Source organism: Mobula birostris, chromosome 14 (assembly GCF_030028105.1).
Source record: "Mobula birostris isolate sMobBir1 chromosome 14, sMobBir1.hap1, whole genome shotgun sequence".
NCBI lineage: Eukaryota > Metazoa > Chordata > Chondrichthyes > Myliobatiformes > Myliobatidae > Mobula > Mobula birostris.
Window position 1 is genome coordinate 6,405,797 of NC_092383.1, and position 21,810 is coordinate 6,427,606.

At 46.9% G+C, this 21,810-nt stretch overlaps 1 protein-coding gene across 1 annotated transcript in view; it reads left to right on the plus strand.

The window, feature by feature from the left end:
- The window catches only part of smad6b (SMAD family member 6b), a 79,837-nt gene extending 58,504 nt beyond the window's left edge, over positions 1–21,333 (plus strand). The window contains exon 4 of the mRNA XM_072278026.1: positions 20,429–21,333. Coding sequence (XP_072134127.1) covers positions 20,429–20,967 — 539 coding nt within the window. The 3' untranslated portion in view covers positions 20,968–21,333. The remainder of the gene's footprint in view (positions 1–20,428) is intronic.
- Positions 21,334–21,810: the final 477 nt, after the last annotated feature.

Here is a 21,810-nt window from a genome sequence, read left to right on the forward strand (position 1 = left end):
ACTCGTTGGCCCACGATGTTGTGCTGACCTCCCCCATCTTCTCCAATATCATCCTATCCCTTCTCTTCTACATAGCCTTCCATGTGCCTAAGAGCTCCTTAAATGTCCTTAATTACCAATTGGGTGGCGGGGTGGTGATGCGTCTCTACCAGAGAAGGTTTATGGTACTCCTTTCCTCCACTAGCCTGCAGGACACCCTTGGGCTAGGTGTAGGGTCAGCTTGGACCGCTCCCCTCCCCATATCAGGGTCACATGAAGCCAGCTGGTGGACGGTCATATGAGCAGCCGGTGCATATCACAAGTTCTGGTTATGCGACCACTGATGCCAGACAGTCAGTCTCTGAAGAGTATTGATAAGTGGATGGGGTCACCCCTCTTGTAAAGACACTGTCCAGAAGAAGGCAATGGGAAACCACTTCTGTAGAAAAATTTACCAAAAACAGTCATGGTCATGGAATGACCGTGATCTACCATCACCCCTGGCAGGGTGTTTCATGCACCCACCACTGTTAGTGTGAATAGAAACAACAGCATACATCCCCCATACAGATAGGAATCCACAAACAGGGGAACATTTAATGCTTTGTTTGTACAGATCAATGCATTGAGCTAGAACAAGGTAAAACAATAACAATGCAGAATAAAGTGTAACAGCTACAGAGAGGGTGCAGAGCAGGTAAAGTGCAAGGTCATAATGAGGTAGATTGTGAGGCAGAGTCCATTTTATTGTACCAGAGGCCCAAGTCTAAAAGTGCATTTATTACCAAAGTATGTATACAGAGTACAAGTATGAGGCTCGTCCTCCCACAGGCAGCCATGAAACAAAGAAACACCATGGAACCCATTCTAGAAAACATCAAACACCCAACGCGCGGGGAGAGAAGAAAAGAACAAATTGCACAAACAGCAAGAAGCAAGTGGAGGACATATAGAATATCACCAACATCAAACCAGGAGTCCAGTGGTACTCAGTTCAGTTCAGTGTCGCGCCACTACCCCACTGCAGGCCGCGGGGCAAAGCATTCTTTGCTGAAGCGCCCCGGACCACGTCAATCGACCTGATCAAACTGCTCAAAAACAGCAATAAAAGGAGTACCCAGAATCCAGGAACGCAGGCAACACGAACCTCAAAGTCCCCCAAAATGAATCCACCAACCTCCTTTATCAATCCTTGCAAGGTGAATCCCAAGACTCGTGCACTTAATTCAAGAGGCAGCTAGAAGCCGTCCTTGAGCCTGTTTTGTATGTTCTGCGTTATGGGAGAAGGGAGAAAGGAGAATCTAAACTTTTTATAATGTTTTTGATAAAGACTTGGGCCAGTGATGCAGGTTCAAGTCCCACCACTGTCTGTAAGGAGTTTGTACGTTCTCCAAGTGAGCGCATGGATTTCGTCCTGGTGCTCAGGTTTCCTCTCGCGTACCAAAGGCTTACGGGTCAGGGTTAGTTAGCTGAGGACATGCTATGTTGGCACTGGAAACATAGCCACATTTTCGGCCTGCCCCCAGCACATCCTCAGGACAGTGTAGCTGAGGGAAATGGTGAACTCCACCGTATGCTTTGGTATTTCAATGCACATGTGAAAAGTAAGGCTAATCTTTACATGCAGGGCACAAAAAATGCAGGAGAAACCGAGCATGTCAGGCAGCATCTGTAGAGGGAAATGGACAGTTGACATTTCTGGCGGAGTCTCTTCATCGGGACTGGCAAGAAAGGCCTGACCCCTGACCTCTTCCTTTCCAGTTGTGATGAAGGGTCTCGGCCCAAAATATCAACTGTTGATTCCTCTCCATAGATGGTGCCTGACCTGTTCCTCCAGCATTCTGTACATGTTTTACTCAAGATTTCCAGCATCTGCAGAATCTCTGGAGTGTATAAATGCAAGATCTTTCTTTCATACACTTTGCCAGTTAGTAGTTTCCTGTGGTTTCTTCAATTTCAAGGCACCTTTTTTCCCTCCCTTCCTGGCTTTGATGATATCCACCCAAATATTTGTGGGTTTTTGTTCCTCTTTTCTTACATAATCCTTCGTATTTTTAGAATTATTTTGAAATTCACATCTAAAACGCAAGAGATTCTGCAGTCGCTGGAAATCCAGAGGAGCACACAAAATGCTGGAGGAACTCGGTAGGTCAGGCAGCGTCAATGGAGAGGGATAAGCATTGGAGCGGAGGGTGGCTTGCAAGTGTAGTGGCCAGCTTCGGTTTTCTCCCACGGTGCAAGGGCATACTGGGTTGGTAGATTAATTAATCATTGTAAATTGTCTCATGATTAGGCTAGGAATAATTTGGGTGTTGCAAGGCCTGGAAGGAAGGGCCTATTTTGTGCTGTACCTCATAAATATTTTTAAAAAGTTGACTGTTTATTCCTTTGACTGTATACAGAAAGGTGCAGAAAAGGGCCAGGAATATCATGAAAGATCCCACCCACCCTGCTGAGGCACTGTTCGTCCCACTCCCATCAGGGAGGAGGCTACGTAGCATCCACGCCAGGACCACCAGACTCAAAAACAGTTCCTTTCCCCAAGCAGTAAGGCTGATCAACACCTCCACCCAGTAACTCCACCACTATCTGAATCAGGTTTATTAACACCGGCATGTGACATGAAATTTGTTCACTTACCAGCAGCAGTTCAGTGCAATACCTAATATAGAAGAGAAAAAAAATAATAATAAATAATAATAACTACTTTATTATTTCCTGTCAGTTGCCTTATGTACAGTCTGGCATCACTTTATCAGTGTACGATCAATTTGTGTATTTAAGCTACCTTATGTATTGATACTTATTGTATTTATTATTATGTTCTTTATCTTTTGTGTTTTTTATGCTGCATTGGGTCCAGAGTAACAATGATTTTGATCTTCTTTACAGTTGTGTACAGGGAATGACATTAAACAGTCTTGAATCTTGACTCCTTCCATAGATACTGGCTGCCCTGCTGAAATACACGTCTATTTTTCTTCTTAAGCAGATTTAAATTTGCTTGGACTGTTGGTCTGCCTGCCTGCAAGCACAATTCTTGCAAAAGGGAAGTACTGACTGCCTGAAACAGCCCCATATATAAACAAGGGCTCTGTTTCAGTGTGTTTGTCTGGCTGATAAGTTGGCTTTCGATGGGAGAGATAGCAATGTCGCCAGGCTGAATGTTGCTGTTAGAAGTTCTTGTTGTCTCTGTAATAATAGTTGTTTTAAAGTGCTGGAACGGTACCACTTCCTCCAAACAGGGAAGACAGCGGGAGCCATTATATTAAACCTCTCTAATTCCGAGTCAAAATATTGACCAGATTTTAATGCCGCACTATTGGACCCTGGGTTTAAATGCTGCTTTTCCTTCCCAATTTATCTGCCAGAGTTGTTCTGCATTCAAAGCTTTCGGGGCCCCTCCCCCCGCTGTCTCCATAATGGCATCACCTAATGGCTTGAGGCAAAAGCTACAGATTGAGACAGCGCAGGCCCCTTGTGTTCACGGCTGGCTGTGAGGGCTCACATCTTCAGGGGCAGGGCGATCTGCTGGCTCAGTTCTGTCTTTTTGAGGTTTTGTTTAAAAGTATGTCTGAAAAACTTTAAAGGTAAAAGGAAGCGAATGGTTTGCATTTCAGTAAAGCGTTTGCTGGAACACTCGCAGGATGTGTTTGGGGGGAAGGGAGAACATAATCTCCTATTTACTGCCTAATAGTTTCCTTAAGGCACCATCTCTTTATTACCAGCCCCTTCTTTCTCCCCTTTCACCTCACTCTCCTTCCTGCTAATCCGTTTTGTTCCTGTTTTTTCTCTCTCATTCATTTACACATTCTCTGCATTTTATCACCCTCCTCTCCCCACCACTGCCTTCCATCGCCTTTTGAAGACCCTTTCCCCTGAACTTTTTTTCATCTCTTCCTTTTCTTTTTCTTCCTGTTTCTCTACCTCTCTCTCCTTCGTGTCTCCTTCCTCTCTTCTTTTCTCCTTCGCCCTCATAACATTTCTCTTCCCCTCTTCCCCTCTTCCCCTCTTCCCCTCTTCCCCTCTTCCCCTCTTCCCCTCTTCCCCCCTTCCCTCTCCTTCCCTCTCCTTCCCTCTCCTTCCCTCTCCTTCCCTCTCCTTCCCTCTCCTTCCCTCTCCTTCCCTCTCCTTCCCTCTCCTTCCCTCTCCTTCCCTCTCCTTCCCTCTCCTTCCCTCTCCTTCCCTCTCCTTCCCTCTCCTTCCCTCTCCTTCCCTCTCCTTCCCTCTCCTTCCCTCTCCTTCCCTCTCCTTCCCTCTCCTTCCCTCTCCTTCCCTCTCCTTCCCTCTCCTTCCCTCTCCTTCCCTCTCCTTCCCTCTCCTTCCCTCTCCTTCCCTCTCCTTCCCTCTCCTTCCCTCTCCTTCCCTCTCCTTCCCTCTCCTTCCCTCTCCTTCCCTCTCCTTCCCTCTCCTTCCCTCTCCTTCCCTCTCCTTCCCTCTCCTTCCCTCTCCTTCCCTCTCCTTCCCTCTCCTTCCCTCTCCTTCCCTCTCCTTCCCTCTCCTTCCCTCTCCTTCCCTCTCCTTCCCTCTCCTTCCCTCTCCTTCCCTCTCCTTCCCTCTCCTTCCCTCTCCTTCCCTCTCCTTCCCTCTCCTTCCCTCTCCTTCCCTCTCCTTCCCTCTCCTTCCCTCTCCTTCCCTCTCCTTCCCTCTCCTTCCCTCTCCTTCCCTCTCCTTCCCTCTCCTTCCCTCTCCTTCCCTCTCCTTCCCTCTCCTTCCCTCTCCTTCCCTCTCCTTCCCTCTCCTTCCCTCTCCTTCCCTCTCCTTCCCTCTCCTTCCCTCTCCTTCCCTCTCCTTCCCTCTCCTTCCCTCTCCTTCCCTCTCCTTCCCTCTCCTTCCCTCTCCTTCCCTCTCCTTCCCTCTCCTTCCCTCTCCTTCCCTCTCCTTCCCTCTCCTTCCCTCTCCTTCCCTCTCCTTCCCTCTCCTTCCCTCTCCTTCCCTCTCCTTCCCTCTCCTTCCCTCTCCTTCCCTCTCCTTCCCTCTCCTTCCCTCTCCTTCCCTCTCCTTCCCTCTCCTTCCCTCTCCTTCCCTCTCCTTCCCTCTCCTTCCCTCTCCTTCCCTCTCCTTCCCTCTCCTTCCCTCTCCTTCCCTCTCCTTCCCTCTCCTTCCCTCTCCTTCCCTCTCCTTCCCTCTCCTTCCCTCTCCTTCCCTCTCCTTCCCTCTCCTTCCCTCTCCTTCCCTCTCCTTCCCTCTCCTTCCCTCTCCTTCCCTCTCCTTCCCTCTCCTTCCCTCTCCTTCCCTCTCCTTCCCTCTCCTTCCCTCTCCTTCCCTCTCCTTCCCTCTCCTTCCCTCTCCTTCCCTCTCCTTCCCTCTCCTTCCCTCTCCTTCCCTCTCCTTCCCTCTCCTTCCCTCTCCTTCCCTCTCCTTCCCTCTCCTTCCCTCTCCTTCCCTCTCCTTCCCTCTCCTTCCCTCTCCTTCCCTCTCCTTCCCTCTCCTTCCCTCTCCTTCCCTCTCCTTCCCTCTCCTTCCCTCTCCTTCCCTCTCCTTCCCTCTCCTTCCCTCTCCTTCCCTCTCCTTCCCTCTCCTTCCCTCTCCTTCCCTCTCCTTCCCTCTCCTTCCCTCTCCTTCCCTCTCCTTCCCTCTCCTTCCCTCTCCTTCCCTCTCCTTCCCTCTCCTTCCCTCTCCTTCCCTCTCCTTCCCTCTCCTTCCCTCTCCTTCCCTCTCCTTCCCTCTCCTTCCCTCTCCTTCCCTCTCCTTCCCTCTCCTTCCCTCTCCTTCCCTCTCCTTCCCTCTCCTTCCCTCTCCTTCCCTCTCCTTCCCTCTCCTTCCCTCTCCTTCCCTCTCCTTCCCTCTCCTTCCCTCTCCTTCCCTCTCCTTCCCTCTCCTTCCCTCTCCTTCCCTCTCCTTCCCTCTCCTTCCCTCTCCTTCCCTCTCCTTCCCTCTCCTTCCCTCTCCTTCCCTCTCCTTCCCTCTCCTTCCCTCTCCTTCCCTCTCCTTCCCTCTCCTTCCCTCTCCTTCCCTCTCTCTCCCTTGCTCACGCCTCCTGCTTTAGCTCAGTCTCTCCCCCCCCACCAGCCCCTGTCTCCCTGTATCTCCCTCTCTCTCCCCACCCCTTCGTGTCTATCCGCAATATTTTCACACACAGTTCTTTCCTCTGATTTAACACTTTCACTTCACTAATCTGCCCGCATGTAATCACTGAGTCAGTTAGGTCTCTGGGTTTAAGTCCAAGTCCGTGCCTGGAGTCACCAAGTCTGCACGCACATTTTAACCGTGTCAGTGCTACAGCAGCCCAGGGATAAAAGGAAAGGAGTTGCATTCAGCCCTAAACCCGCTCGTCGACTACTCTGCTGTTAACTCCACTTCAGAGCCTTGATTCCATGCCCGGCAAGTTTGAAGTTTTCATTTGACTCCCAACTTGTGGGGGACAGATTCCCAGATTTTTACTCACCTGTGTCTGACTAAGGGAATTATCTAAGTGGAAAGCAGCCACGCGGTACAGACAGACAAGGGTTATCTGGGTGATCACTAGCAATATGAGGGTAGAGCGAATAATTAGGAAGACCAGTGGAATGTTGGCCTTTATTGTGAAGGGAATAAAAGTAGTAATGTCTTACCACAGTTGTGAGACTACACCCAGAATCCTGTGTGAAGATTTTTTTAAAAATTCCTATATTTAAACAAAACAGTTTAGAGAAGCTTCACAAGGCCAATTCTGAAAGAATAAATTTGAAATAGAAGACTAAGGGAGGATCTCATTGAAACCTATCAAAATTGGCCTAGACAGTGGGCATGAAGAGGATGTTTCCTATGATGGGGGATGGGGGCAATCGAGGACCTAAAGCCTCTGTAGGACGTCGCTTTAGAACAGAGATAAGGAAGAATTTCTTCAGCCAAAGAGTGGTGGATCTGTGGAATCCATTGAAACAGGCGGCTGGAGAACCCAAGTCGTTGGATATATTTAAAGCGGAGTTTGATAGGTTCTTGATCTGAACAGTTGGTGAACACACGAGTTTCTGCAGATGCTGGAAATTCAGAGCAGCGCGCGTGCACACACACACACACAAAATAAAATGGTGGAGGAACTCAGCAGGTCAGGCAGCATCTGCAAAGGGAAAATGGGCAGTGGATAATTTGAGTTGAGGTGTTTCATCTGGCCTGATGAAGAGTCTCAGCCCGAAACATTGGCTGCCTATTTCCCTTCATCAACGTTACCTAACCTGCTGAGTTCCTCCAGCATTTTGTGTGTGAAGGCAGATTCAATGCTGAACTGCCTCTGTTTATCAGTATCATCTCCCTGTGCCTTGCTTCCATCTTTTCACTGGCCTTGTCCTCTATTCCCTCCTCTGCTTTCTGTTTTTCTCTGCACCTTTATATAGGCATCCGTTAGTCTTGTGAGACCGTGGATTTGTGCCTTGGAAGGTTTCTGGGCAAGGTTGTATGGAAGACCGGCAGTTGCCCATGCTGCAAGTCTCCCCTCCACGGCACCGATGTTGTCCGAGGGAAGGGCATTAGGGCCGATACAGCTTGGCACCGGTGTCGTCGCAGAGCATTGTGTGGTTAAGTGCCTTGCTCAAGGACACAACACGCTGCCTCAGCTGAGGCTCGAACTAGCGACCTTCAGATCACGAGACCGATGCCTTAACCACTTGGCCATGCACCAACTTTAAATGTGCCCCATTTCTGACAACTTTCAGTACTGAAGAGACTCCATTCTCTCCTCCCCTATCAGATTCCTCCTTCTCCAGCCCTTGACCTTTCCCATCCACCTGACTTCACCTATCACCTTCTAGCTAATCCCCCTTCCCCTCCCCCCACATTTTTATTCTGGCAACTTCCCCCTTCCCTCTCACTCCCAAAGAAGGCTATCTTTCCAAAACCTCGACTGTTTACTCTTTTCCATAGATGCTGCCTGACCTGCCGAGTTCCTCCAGCATTTTGTGTGTGTTGCTTTAGATTTCCAGCATCTGCGGACTTTCTCTTGTTTCCGAAGGGTTAACTTTCTTCTCCCTCGACATGCACTGCCTGACCTGCTGAGAATTTGCAACATGCTCTGTCTGCAGAATCTCTTGTGTTTATGATGTGCGGCTACAAGTCACGTTGAGGTACAGTACTGTGCAAAGTCTTAGGCACATAGATCGGGTGCCTAAGATTTTTGCATAGTTCTGTGTATTTACCCTGAAGAAGTTTAAATCTTCTTTTCAGCGTGAATTCATTGAGACCTTGTCACTGCTGGCCCCCTTTGTGATCTCTGCTGCCCTCTGACCCACCTTCTTATTCTGGCTTCTTACCCTTTCCTTTCCAGTGCCGATGCAGGGTCTTGGCACGAAACATCGATTGTTTATTCCCTTTCCTGACCTGCCGCATTTTGTCTGTTGTTACTCTGTGTTGTGTGTTGTATTTAGCTGTGTCGAGTTGAGCGGGCCATTGCCTGCGAGGTGGGGAAGAGTAGAGGGAGATGGCAAAGTAAAACTGTTCTTTCAGAAAGTTCTCATTGAGGGAAGTTTTGATCCCACACTACAGTCTCAGAATAGGGGGATGTCCATTTAGAACAGAGATGAGGGGGAGCTTATTGCCAGAGACGTCTGTGGAGCCTACATCATTGAGTATGTTTTAAGCAAAGGCTTTTGATTCATCAGGCCATCAAAGGTTGTGGGGAGAAGGCAGGAGAATGGTATTGAGAGGAATAATAAATCAGCCATGATGAAATGGCAGAGCAGACTTGATGGGCCGAATAGCCAGATTAGTTCATATGTCTTGATCTTATGGTCTTACATGTTGCCCTCTTCACTCCCTGTTGTCATTCTCTTCGTAACTTTCTCCCACATGTTCCCTACAACTGTGCTTGATGCAACGCTTGTGGGATTTTGTACGAATGACGTTGGGATACAAGTGTCTTATGGAGCTTTCTCTTAAATGAACTCTCTAATATGTGTGCAAAATGTCCATTTCTGTTTGAATGGTTCCAGGATTCAGCTGGGGAGAACATAGATCAGTATGGCACAGGATCGGCTTCTTCAGCCCACGATACCGGCGCTGAACACAAAGACAAATTAAAATGTCTTCTCAGCAAGCCAGGCAGCATCTGTGGCAAAAAGTACAGTTAATGTTTCAGCCCAAAACATCGACTGTACTTTTATTCCATAGGTGCCTACTGGCCTGCTGAGTTCCTCCAGCATTTTGTGTGGGAGATTTCCAGCTTCTGCAGATTTTCTCTTGATTAAAATGTCTTCTGCCTGCACACGATCCCCTTCCCTCTGTTCCCTGCCTGCTCATTTATCTATTCATTTAGAGATACAGTGTGGAACAAACCCTTCTGACACATTGAGCCACACTACCCCACCAACCCACCTATTTAACTCTGGCCTAATCACGGGACAATTTACAATGACCAGTTAACCAACTACCTAGTACGTCGTTGGACTGTGGGAGGAGACCCGGAGGGAGAACGTACGAACTCCTTACGGACGGGCAGCGCTGGAATTAAACTCCAAAATGCCCTGAGCTGTAATAGCGTTGTTCTAACCGCCACACTCAGGATATGTCTTGTCTCAGCCACATAACTGCCTTTATCATGTCTGCTTTCTCCACTCTCCCTGGCTGCCCACTCCCGGCACCTCCCACACTCTGAGTGTAAAGACAAAACCTGCCCCTTTAAACTTCCTCCCCTCCCACCTTAAGTGCGTGTCATCTAGCAACGAAAAGCATATCTGAGGCCCTCGGAATTGAGGTAATTTCATGGCAGTGTGGTTCGGACAGCATTCAAAGACATGCGGGTAAGGGTTAGTACACTGTGGGCATGTTATGTTGGCGCTGGAGGCATGGCGAAACTGGTGGACCCCTCCCCCTCCGCCCCCATCACATCCTCAGACTGTGTTGGTCTTTGAAGTAAATGATGCATTTCATGGTATGTTTCGACGTACGTGTGACAAATAAAGCTAATCTTTTAAATCTTCCAAGCCCTGCGTTACGCCCTACAAACATGACCTGTTTAGTCAGTTTCTGCATTCATTGGGCTGGTGGCTGTGATCAGAGTCAGTCTGACTGAGTTCCAGCTCCGGACCGATGTTAAAATTCCAGAGTCCTGTTATCAGTCAGTGGAAGTATTAAAGCGAGGAGCACTGAACGCTCGTCAATCAGCAGATACATAACTGTTGGGGAATCCAGTCAGATAAGGGGAGGGCGAGAGAAATGAAGCCATCCAGACCCAGGGGCACCAGCCAGCGAGACAGCTGCCGTCATCTCCAATGTTTCCCGTTCTGGTTATCTGATAACTCGAGCCTATTAAGCGCTTGGTTCCTGGTTTGTTATTTGCATTGATTAGATTAGTTCTATTTGTCACGCGTACATGGAAACATGCAGTGAAATGCAGTGTTTGCGTCAACGACCAGCACAGTCCGAGGAGGTTCTGGAGGCAAGTGTCGCCGTGCTTCTGGTGCCCTGTCCACAACCCTAACCTGCATACCTTCTGGAATGTGGGAGGAAACCAGGGCACCCGGAGGAAACCTATGCAGTGACACAGGGCATACAAACTCCCTGGGCGGTGGGAATTGAATCTTGATTGCTAGCATTGTAATGTGTTACACTAACCTCTACATGACTGTCCCACCCATTAATGCTTAATTTTTCTGCTTTTTAGTGCATAAAGATATGTTGAATTGTTGCAATGGACATTTCTGTATCTAAAGAGACCCTGGGGTAGATCTTGAAATGGAATGGGTGGGAGATCACACAATGTTCACACCATTACACGAAGACACTTAATTTCCTGTGTCTCCCCGCAATTCTAAGGAGGGAACATCACACGTGGGTAGGTTCCTTTCAATGCTTTCTAGCTGAAGTTCAATTTTGTCATTTGAAACACGCACAGTTCTGTGCACTCTAGCTATTTATTTGTGCCTTAGACTTTTGCACAGTACTGTATTTGTCAATGTGCAGCGGAGAGCAAGTTTGTAAGTCTGGCGGGAGCAAAGGACGTTGGGAATGGCGAGGGTGGAGCGCCGCTGGAGGTGGGGTGGGACAGGTGGCAGAGAAAGAGTGCCAGGGGTGGTGGGTGGCATGGGTGCAGACACACCCAGCCCTGAGACAGCAGGCAAGAACATTTCAGCAGGCAAGAACATTTACTTCCAAACAATTGGTTTATCATCACTCAGATAAGGCATGAAATTTGTGTTTTATTTTGCGACACCAGGACAGTGCAGTACATAAAATTACTACAGTTACACTAGTGTGCAAAGGTCTTAGGCACCCTAGCTCTATATATATATATATATATATATATATATATATATATATATATATATAGTGTGTGTGTGTGTATATATATATGTGTGTGCGTGTGTGTGTGTGTGTGTATATATATGTGTGTGTGTGTGTGTGTATATATGTGTGTGTGTATATATATGTATGTGTGTGTATATACACACACACACACACACACACGTATATACAGCTCGTGTGCTTAAGACTTTTGCACAGTATATAAGCAAATGAAACAACTTTCTTCCAGACCACAATGCACTCTCAAATCATCTATCTCACACAGCATAAAAAAAATTATCACAAATACTGTATGTCAATAAAATTCAAAGTGCGGGTGGCGCTCAACTCGGGTAAACCGTAAACAGCTCTCTGTCCTTGTGACGAGACCCTGGTGGTGACAGGGTATACAGCAATCTCACAGTCTGAGGGAAGATGCTGTTTCCCAGTCTGGTAGGTCCGAGTCCTGGTGCTCCTGTGCCTCCTTCCTGATGGTAGTGGGTCAAAGAGATTGTTGGACGGGTGGTTGGGATCCTCAACAATGCTTCAGGTCCTTCGTATAGAATGCTCCTGGTAAAAGTCACAAGGGAGACCCCAGTGATTCTGGCAGTAGTTTTTCCCATCCTGTGTAGGATCTTGTGGTTGGGTGCCCTGCGGCTTCTACACCACACACTGATGCAGCCAGACAGGATGCTGGATGCTGCTCCTGTTGAAAATGGGTCAGTCATTCTCTCATAAATGGATTGAAGGAGGAACTGAGGTGAGGTATTCAGTATCAACGTCAGAGTCTAAAATAAATCAGCAAAATTTATTATCAAAGTACAAAGTGCGTGTACGTTACCATACACTATCTTGGTTCATTTTCTTGCAGGCAATTACAGGAAAATAAAGGTGTAATAGTATTTGTGAAAAACTTAACATAAGTAGTTCATGTATTTGTGTGTACATAAGCTATGTATACTATAGAAAGCAGTGAAAACGACCCCATCCATCACAGAAAAAGCCCTCCCCACTATTGAGCGCATTAACATGGACCACTGCCACAAGAAAGCCCCATCCATCATTAATGATTCCCACCGTACAGTCCAGGCTCTCTTGTCACAACCGCCATCGGGCAAAGTTCATAGTACATTCATTGTCCAGTATGTATATTATACGAGGGGTGATTGATAAGTTCATGGCCTAAGGTAGGAGGAGTCAATTTTAGAAAACATAGCACATTAATTTTTTAACATAGTCCCCTCCTACATGTACACACTTAGTCCAGTGGTCGTGGAGCATACAGATCTTCCTTTGTAGAAGTGGTCCACAGCAGGGGTGATTGATAAGTTCATAGCCTAAGGTGGAAGAAGATGAGTTATTAACTTCAAATTTTCTGCATTATCACTCAGAGTTGAACTGCACGTGCATGTAACGAGAGCGTCTTTGACCTCCAGGTGGTCCGTAGCAGGGGCGATTGATAAATTTGTGGCCTAGAAGGAGATGAGTTATACAGCTTTCGTTACATGCACGTGCAGTTCAACTCTTTGAGTGAAAATGCAGAAAGTTTGAAGTTAATAACTCATCTCCTTTTACCTTAGGCCACGAACTTATCAATCACCCCTGCTGTGGACTGCTTTCTGGAGGTCCAAGTTGCCGACTTCTATAAGGAAGGGATCCATCCGTATGCTCCATGACCGCTGGACTAAGTGTGTAAATGTAGGAAAAGTAAATGTGCTAGGTTTTCTAAAATTGACTCCTTCTACCTTAGGCCACAACCTTATCAATCACCCCCGTATACAACCTTGAGATTTGTCTCCTTACAGGCAGCCACAAAGCAAAGAAAACCCAAAAAATAACTCAAACAATGTGCAGAACAAAAAAACAACACACGCGAACAGTAATAGCTAATGACATTCAGGAGTCAAGTTCACAAAAGTGAGTTCACAGCCGCGAAGCCAAGAAGAGAGCAGCACATGTACTATTTCAACTCCTTCCTTAATAAAACTTGGGAAACAGTTTAATGGGCCACGAGAAGAAAGGCCTGCTTCTAAGCAGGCCATAAAATATCTCCAGGGCTTGTTTCTCTGGTGGCCCCTGCCAAGCTCTCCTCTCTCCACCCTTGACCCACTCAGGAAGGAGAGGAGAGTTATTGATGCAGAAACTGGTGATATGTAGCTGCTAACAATGTGGGTTATTCAGATAAGGGTGATGGTGTTCTGGGGTAAGTGGATGCCAGATACCGTAGGTGGACAGTGTAGAGAGAGCCACACCCACCATTCCCCCTCACCTGCCAGCTTGCCCCTTTCATTCCAGTCCTGATGAAGGGTCTCAGCCCAAAATGTTGACTGTTTATTCCTCTCCGTAGATGCAGCTTGACCTGCTGAGCTCCCCCAGCATTTTGTGTGTGTAAGAGTTAGCGTGTTTTCAACACATCATCAGCACTGTTTCCTTTGATGTGCACCCTGACTACAGGAGGTGAGCATGGTGTAACGGGAGGTGGAAGCCTGGGACGGAAGGTATGAGAGATGGACCTAGGGTGAAGGTTTGAGGGAAAGAGGAGCACCGTTTCATGGCAGGAAGAACATTAGAGAGGTAGTTCCCCTCGAGGACAGGAGGCTGGCTTCAGAGCTGCCGTGGCAGCAAGTGTGTGAAAGGGAAGTAAATGGCATCACCGTGGTGTGAGTTAATCAGAACTGACGGCATGAGGAGAGGGAGGTCGAGAGGGCACCATTCTGCTGATAAGTTGTCAGAGAGCTGAACGCAGCCTTGGAGACATGCTGGCTCAGAGAAGCCCCCTCCCCCACACCTGTCTTACTGCTCCGCGCTAAGGCCCAGATACAGCCTGAGGGACGTGTCTGTGTGTGTGTGTGTGAGAGAGAGAGAGATTTCAGATTCATACCTGGAACTGCTATCTTCATTTTGTTTGCAAACATGGTTAGATTCAGATACAGATAGACAGACAGACCGACCGACCGACCGACCCTTGCAGCCCGTCGAGCCATACCACCCGAAGCAATCTCCCGATTTTAACCCTTGAGACAATTTTCCGTGTCCAGTTAACCTACCAACCGGTACATCTTCCGACTGTGGGAGGAAACCGGAGCACCCCCCCCCCCCACCTCTGCCAAGAACGTACAACCTCCTTACAGACAGCGGCGGGGTCACACGTGCATTGAAACCGGCAGCGAATCACGTTGTTGGCATTAAGAACCAACTCGGGATGTGCTGGGGGCAGCCCACAAGTGGTGCCACACATACCCGCGCCAACGTAATACGCCTACAGCGGGGGGCACAGCAAGCAACAAAACAACAACGGTAAAACAAACCCTTTTCCTCCTTTCCACCTACTTACTCCCACACACGGATAGTCCTCCAACTCCCAAGACAGGCTTCCAGTCTCCAGTGTGTGCGTATGTGTAGGGTAAGCGAGCCAGTCTGATGCGGGTGTAGTGTCAGTATGAGTTTCATTATTTACGTGCTTGCACCATTTTTATTAGTCCTGGTGAACACAGCCTCTCCAGAACCTGCCTTTAGCCGACCTGCTTAGTATTTCGTCCTCAGTTGCTACGCGGCCGTGCCGCGCTTCAGTATGTCCGAGGAAACCCACCCAGGGTCAAGTCAGCGTGACCCCAACATCCAGAGCACCTTCAAACGGTGGCACCCATCATGAAGGACTCTCGCCACCCAGGACATACCCTCTTCTCATTGCTACCATCAGGGAGGAGGTCCAGGAGCCTGAAGACACACACTCAACATTTTAGGAACAGCTTCTTCCCCTCCGACATCAGATTTCTGAATGGACAATGAACCACTACCCCACTGCTCTTCTTTCATTCATCTCTTTTTGCACTGTTTGTTTAATTTATTGTATATATACTGATTGTAATTTATAGTTATGTATTGCACTGTACTTTTGCAGCTAAACAACAAATGTCACGACATTTGTTGGAGATAATAAGCTGATTCTATTTAGTTCTGTTATTCTAACTTCTTTTTCAATGTGATGTAAAATATTGAAGGTGACGGTGAAGAGAAGAGTTTGTATTTGGGGGTTTGGAGTCACTCACACTTAGATATCAATTCAGATTGTGAGCTCGGCATGAACTAGGAATTGAGTTCTAATTGCAGGCATATTGATGTCAAAGTTGCTCCAGTGTCGTCACAAAGCCGGCTAGTCAATGGATGTAAATGCAGTGTAGGAGAAACCACATTTAATAAAATAGACATTAATATAGAACATATTTCTTGTAAGGCATCGTTAACCTGTCAACCCTACAGCCAGCGAATTCCAGACTCTGCCGAAGGTGCACAGCGATCTGTAATCTCTTTAGTGAGGTCATTGCAAGTACTACTAATCTCATCACGGGACCATATATCTGTACAGACTCCAGTGCTGTGTTGGAGGGAGAGAGAAGCTGGTGAGGGATTCGCCCTGCTTACGTGGCTGTCCGCCAAGTGCCGCTTCCGTCTCGCCGGCTGGTGATCGGGCTGAGATTATGGATCGGTCACTCATGCTGTTTGTTCTGCGAGGTGCGGTTGCACTGTCGAGCAAGTTTGGGATGAAATACCATGGATTCTAATTAATTGGAACACACCGGGACCAGGGCATTTTGGCCTAATTAAGCGGCTGCCCCAGTTCGTTGAAGTTAAAAGTATATTTTAAAAAAAAGACAAACTGAGTAACAGATTATTCATTTAAATGAAATATGGGACAAATTAGTACAGGTCCATTCTGCTGCTGCCATCTGGCAAAAGGCACCAAAGTATTCGGGCTCTCACAGCCAGACTATGTAACAGTTTCTTCCCCCAAGCCATCAGACTCCTCAATACCCAGAACCTGGACTGACACCAACCTTCTGCCCTCTACTGTGCCTATTGTCTTGTTTATTATTTATTGTAGTGCCTGCACTGTTTTGTGCACTTTATGCAGTCCTGGGTGGGTCTGTAGTCTAGTGTAGTTTTTGTGTTGTTTTACGTAGTTCAGTGTAGTTTTTGTATTGTTTCATGTAGAACCATGGTCCTGAAAAACGTTGTCTCGTTTTTATTGTGTACTGTACCAGCAGTTATGGTCGAAATGACAGTAAAAAATGACTTGAGGGCATTGTCATTATGTGCCATGTGGTATGACAAAGGTTAACAAATGGGTTTATGATTTCTTCTTATCCATGGCATGAGGCATCTACTGATCAAATGTGCTGCAGAAGGTTGGGTGACTTAGCAAGAGAAATTTTCTTTGATCAGACGATGGTGAAGTAATGGGTCTCGGTCATTGTGCCAACTCAAATTCCAGGCATTAAGGAAATCAAGGGCCACAGAGAGAGTGCTGGAAACTGGCGTTGAAATAGATCAGTGAGGGTTTGAATGAGTGGGGATACAGAGTCATACAGAACACTACAGGTACCTCTTCTTACCTGCCTATCAGCTCCCCTGGGTCCCCTTAAGATGGTTGCTGCCTTCTTGAGGGATCACCTATTGAAGATGTCTTCAGTGGCGGAGAGGTGAGTGCCTGCGATTGAGCTGGCTGAGTGTGCAACTCTCTGCAGCTTCTTCCGATCCTATGAGTTGGTACATCCGTACGGGACAGTGATGTATCTCATCAGTGCTTTCCGTGGTACATCTGTAGAAATTTGTGAGTGTCATAGCAATTCTCAAATTTGTAATGAAATTTAGCCACTGTAATTCTTTGTAATTGGGTCAATATGTTGGGCCCAGGATAGATCTCCAGAGATGTTGACAACCCAGGCACTTGAATCTACTCACCCTTTCCACTACTGATCCCTCAATGAGGACTGATTTGTGTTCCCTCGATGTCCACTTCCTGACGTCCACAGTGAACTCCTTGATCCTTCTGACGTTGTGTACAAAGCTGTTGTTGGCGACATCATTCAACCATATGCCTCCTCGTTACCATCTGAGATTCTGCCAGTGACAGTTGTGTCATTGGTGAATTTACTGCTGAAGTTTGAACTGTGCCCAGCCACACAGTAAAATGCAGTCCTCCCAGTAAATCAGGGGTTCCAACCTTTTTGATGCAATGAACCCACGGGCCCCAGGTTAGGAACGCCTGCAATAAACGATACTTAATGAATCTTTTCACATCTGTAAATGAAAGATCTCGTCCCGAAACATCAACTGTTTATTTCTCTCAGAGATGCTGCCTGACTTGCTGAGTTCCTCCAGCATTTTCTGTGTGTTTTGTGGAGAATGCATTTCCATCTACAGCAAGGAACTTGCTGCCGCCCAAATGCGACGAGGTTGCAGCATTTAGTCGATACTGAGATGCAGTATAAGCTATGCAATTCATTGGAAGAAGTTAGTTCAGTTGGCCAAGTCAGTTGATAACTTCACTTATTTAGCAATGAAATATTGGTTGAAATGAAAGACTTCACGATTTTGTCGACAGCACCACACACTGACCACAACTTGTAACTGCAACATGTTACAGCCAAGTGTTTACATACGGAAATCTCATTCTAAGTATTTGAAGATGACGGTTCTAACATTGGTTCTTTACAAGGATGTTGCCAAGACCAGGCTAGGTCTATTTCTTGCAACATCAGAGATTGAGGAGTGACCTTATAGAAATGTTTAAAATTCTGAGTGGCATGGATAAGGTGGATGGTAGCTCTCTTCTCCCCGGGTAAGACGAGAGGCATAGATTTAGGACGAGAGGGAGGAAATTTCGAAGGGACCTGAGGGGCAACGTTTTTCACGTAGAGGGTGGTGCTTATATGGATCGAGCTGCCGGGGGGAAGAGGTTGAGATATGTACAATAGTAAGAAGCACTGAAATAGATGTGTGGAGGCACTGGGCTTAGAGGGAACGGCCAAACACAGGAAATTGAGACTAGAGCACCGTAGACCGTATGGACTGGTTGAGCCAGAGGGTCTGTCTCTGGCTATGTTGCTTGAGGACTTGATTGTTCGGAATCTGACAACAGGCGAAGGGGTGATTAGTAATGTTACTGCCAACATAGTGGCTAGCACATGGTTTTACAGCACCAGCAATCATCAATGGGTGTTCGGTTCCTGCCGCTCTCTGTAAGGAGTTTGTACATTCTCTCCGTGGCTGCATGATTTTCCTCTGGGTGCTCCAGTTTCCTCCCACATTGGAAAGATGCGGGGTAGGGTGAGTGAGTTGTGGGTATGCTATGTTGACACGGGCAGCAGGCGTGACCAGCACAATCGCAGTTGATTTGATTTAATGCGAACAGTGCATTTCACTGTATGTTTCGATGTACATGTGACGAATAAAGCTAATCTGTAACTTATGAGTGTTAAATTTTGTGCCAGAAACACCTACAGTACCTTGCAAAAGTGTTAGGCACGTGTATGTAGCTAGGGTGCCTAAGATGTTTGCACAGTACTGTAGTAATTTTATGTATTGCACCGTACTGCTGTCGCAAAAAAAATCATGACATGTGAGTGATAATAAACGTGATTCTCGTATGGGTCTCTATTGTGGACCGAGAGTGGAAGGGTCAAGGAGAGGGGAATCATGGCTGCGTAAAGGGGAAGGGAGAGGGGAGGGAGTGAGAAGCACCAGAGAGATATTCTGTAATGATATGGTCAATAAACAAATAGTTTGGAATCCAGTGACCTTGCTTGGTGTCTCAGGGCTGGGTGTATCTGCACCCCTCCACGTAGACAAATACAGTACTGTAAAAAAAAAAGTCTCCAGCACCCTGAACGTGCCTAAGACTTGCACAGTACTGTATGTGAATGGAACTAACAGCTAATTTGGAAAAAGTAATACTATTTACATAAATATATAGTTGCAATGCCCCATTGGAATAGCAAACATGGGCGTGATGAATTAAAAAGAAAGACTTACTATATATTTCTGTAGTTTTCTTTTACAGCTTCCAGATGCCCACGTTTGATTTTCTGTCTGTGAAATGTCAGTGTTTAATTGTCCCATGATTAAGTTAGGCTTATTGGGGATTGCTGGCTGGCGTGGCTGGAAGGGTCTGTTCTACTCCGCATCTCTAAATAAAATCACGGGAAACCCAGCAAACAGCTGTGTGATGATGGGAAAGTGATCTGATCGAGAGCGACTGGGGGAATGATATTTGTCAGTCAGGACAACTGGAGATTCCTCCACTACGCCGATCACCCAGGGGAAAGAGCTGGCAGTCCTCTCATGCAAAAGGCAACTTTCTTCGGTACTCAGTGAACCCTTGGTACTGCATAAACAGAGAGTGGTGAGTGGGTGGAACATACTGCCAGGGGTGGTGGTAGGGGCAGGTACATTAGGGTCTGTAAGAGCCATGTATCCGTTCTCTGTGTGCTTTATATTCTGTGTTGTGTGGTTATCGTGGTAACTGGTCACATGATTGGGGCATGGTAATGGCGAAGGGAATAAGTTACGTATTCTTGTTTATTTCGTGACAGTTTAGTACATCTTTTGCTGACTGCTTAATACTGCTTAGCTTACATAGTGGTATGTTTCATCGCTTCAAGATTACACGTTTGCTAGTTGCTAATGAAGAGTCGAATGAAGGATTCGACTTTGGTAGTAATCATAGAAGCTGGTGGGGGGGGGCGTGTCGTGCAAGTATATACAAATCCGTTACAGTGGCAGGCTAGCGGTAATTGTTTTCTCGTTTTGGTTTGGTTTTGCCGCTACAGAGACGTTTGGGAGGCCCTTAGTTGGGCAGGTAGGTGAAGGATAAATGGAGGGCAGTGGAGGAAGTCTGTCCTGTGGTGGTGTGGTCTGGCACCAGGTCCTGGGTTGGAATTGGCTGGCTCCTTGTGCACTTTCCAACCGTGCTGGGTTCAGCGTCGAGCTGGCAACTCGGCCTCATACAGCAGACAGACGCCAAAGAAATGGCAAGCCCAAAACGCCGGGAGGAACTTCGACCTTTTTTTTGTGTGAGAAGAAAGGATTAGATTGATCTTATAGTAGGTTAAAGGGCCAACACTACTTTGTGGGCCAAAGGGCCATACTGTTCTGTGTTCTAACTCTCGGGGAAATATCAAATATTCTTCAGCAATATATTAAAGAAAAACAGGGTTATTCCTTCTGCCCTGGCCTGCTGATAATCAGCAGTAGCAGTCCTTGTATTGCTGTTACTGAAGAGCTTGCTGCCTTAATTGGTAACTGACTATCTTTCAAATACTTTATTGTTTGCAAAAAAAAAAGGCCCTTTGGGACATGTTGAAAGGGATGTTAAATGCACTATAGAAATGTAAGTTTTCTTTTGTTTGCCTGAAGTTGATATTGAGTGTGACCATCAGTGTCCTGACATCTTCATTTCTCTTCTTTGCAGATGCCAGCCTTTCACCCGACACAATGAAGCCGAGCCACTGGTGCATCGTGGCCTACTGGGAGCACCGGACCAGGGTTGGGCGCCTGTACACAGTTTATGAACAGTCTGTCAGTATATTCTACGACCTACCTCACGGGAACGGCTTCTGCCTCGGTCACTTGGCTCTGGATAACAGAAGTGAGACCGTCAAAAGGACTCGAAGTAAAATTGGCTACGGGATCTTGTTAAGCAAAGAGCCAGACGGGGTGTGGGCCTACAATCGGAGTGAGCATCCTATCTTCGTCAATTCCCCAACGCTGGACATTCCCAATTCTCGGACACTGATCGTTCGGAAAGTGATGCCCGGATACTCAATAAAGGTTTTTGACTATGAAAAATCTTGCCTTTTGCAGCAGACCTCAGACACCGACTATGCGGACGGGCCGTATGACCCAAACAGTGTTCGAATCAGCTTTGCAAAAGGCTGGGGTCCGTGCTATTCAAGACAGTTCATAACATCTTGTCCTTGCTGGCTGGAAATAATGCTTAACAACAGATAACAGTCAAACTCCAGGAATGAGATCCTATATTAAAAAAAGACCAGATTATTCCAAATATCATTTACCTAGATTTAATATAAAGTTTTATATATTATATGAATTATATATTATACTTGTAAATAATGGAGTCATTTTTACATTGTAATTATTTATGTATGGTGCAATGTCTATGAATACAGAACACAACAGGAAAAAGCACTTTGGTTTCCATATACTCATTCAACACCAGATTCAATTATGCACCAAAAATAGGTGGAAAGCCTAGCTTTGGTGTGTAGTTCTGCCATACTATTAGTACCAAGACAACAAAGCTAACGTACCAGTAAACAACAAGATGAGTCACTTGTTGATAATAAAATATTTGCATTATGAATGGGTTGTATCTCGTCTTTGTACCCGGTCACATTCTGTCACTGAAGAAGCAAGTTAGTTGGTCCCTCCGTCGAGCACTACAGAACAGAAATGGGCCCATTGTCCCACCTAGTCCATGCCGAGTTGTAACTCTGCCTCCCTCCGTTGACCTGCTTCTCATGGTGGCAGTTGAAAGGACGCTATTACGGTTTGGGGCGTTCCAGAGTTTGGAGCTCAATTCCGCCACCATTCTGTAAGGCATCCCTATATGTCCTCCCTGTGGAACGAGGGTTTTCTCCAGGTGCTCTGGCTTCCTCCCACAGTCCAAAGATATACCGGGTAGGTTAATTGTAAACTGTCCCGTGATTAGGTTAGGGTTCATCGGGTTTGTCAGGGTGGCTGTGGTGGCGTGGTTCAGCAACGGGAAGGGCCTACTGTGTGCAGTATCACTAAAATAAAATCTCCATACCCCTCCCATCGATGTACTTATCC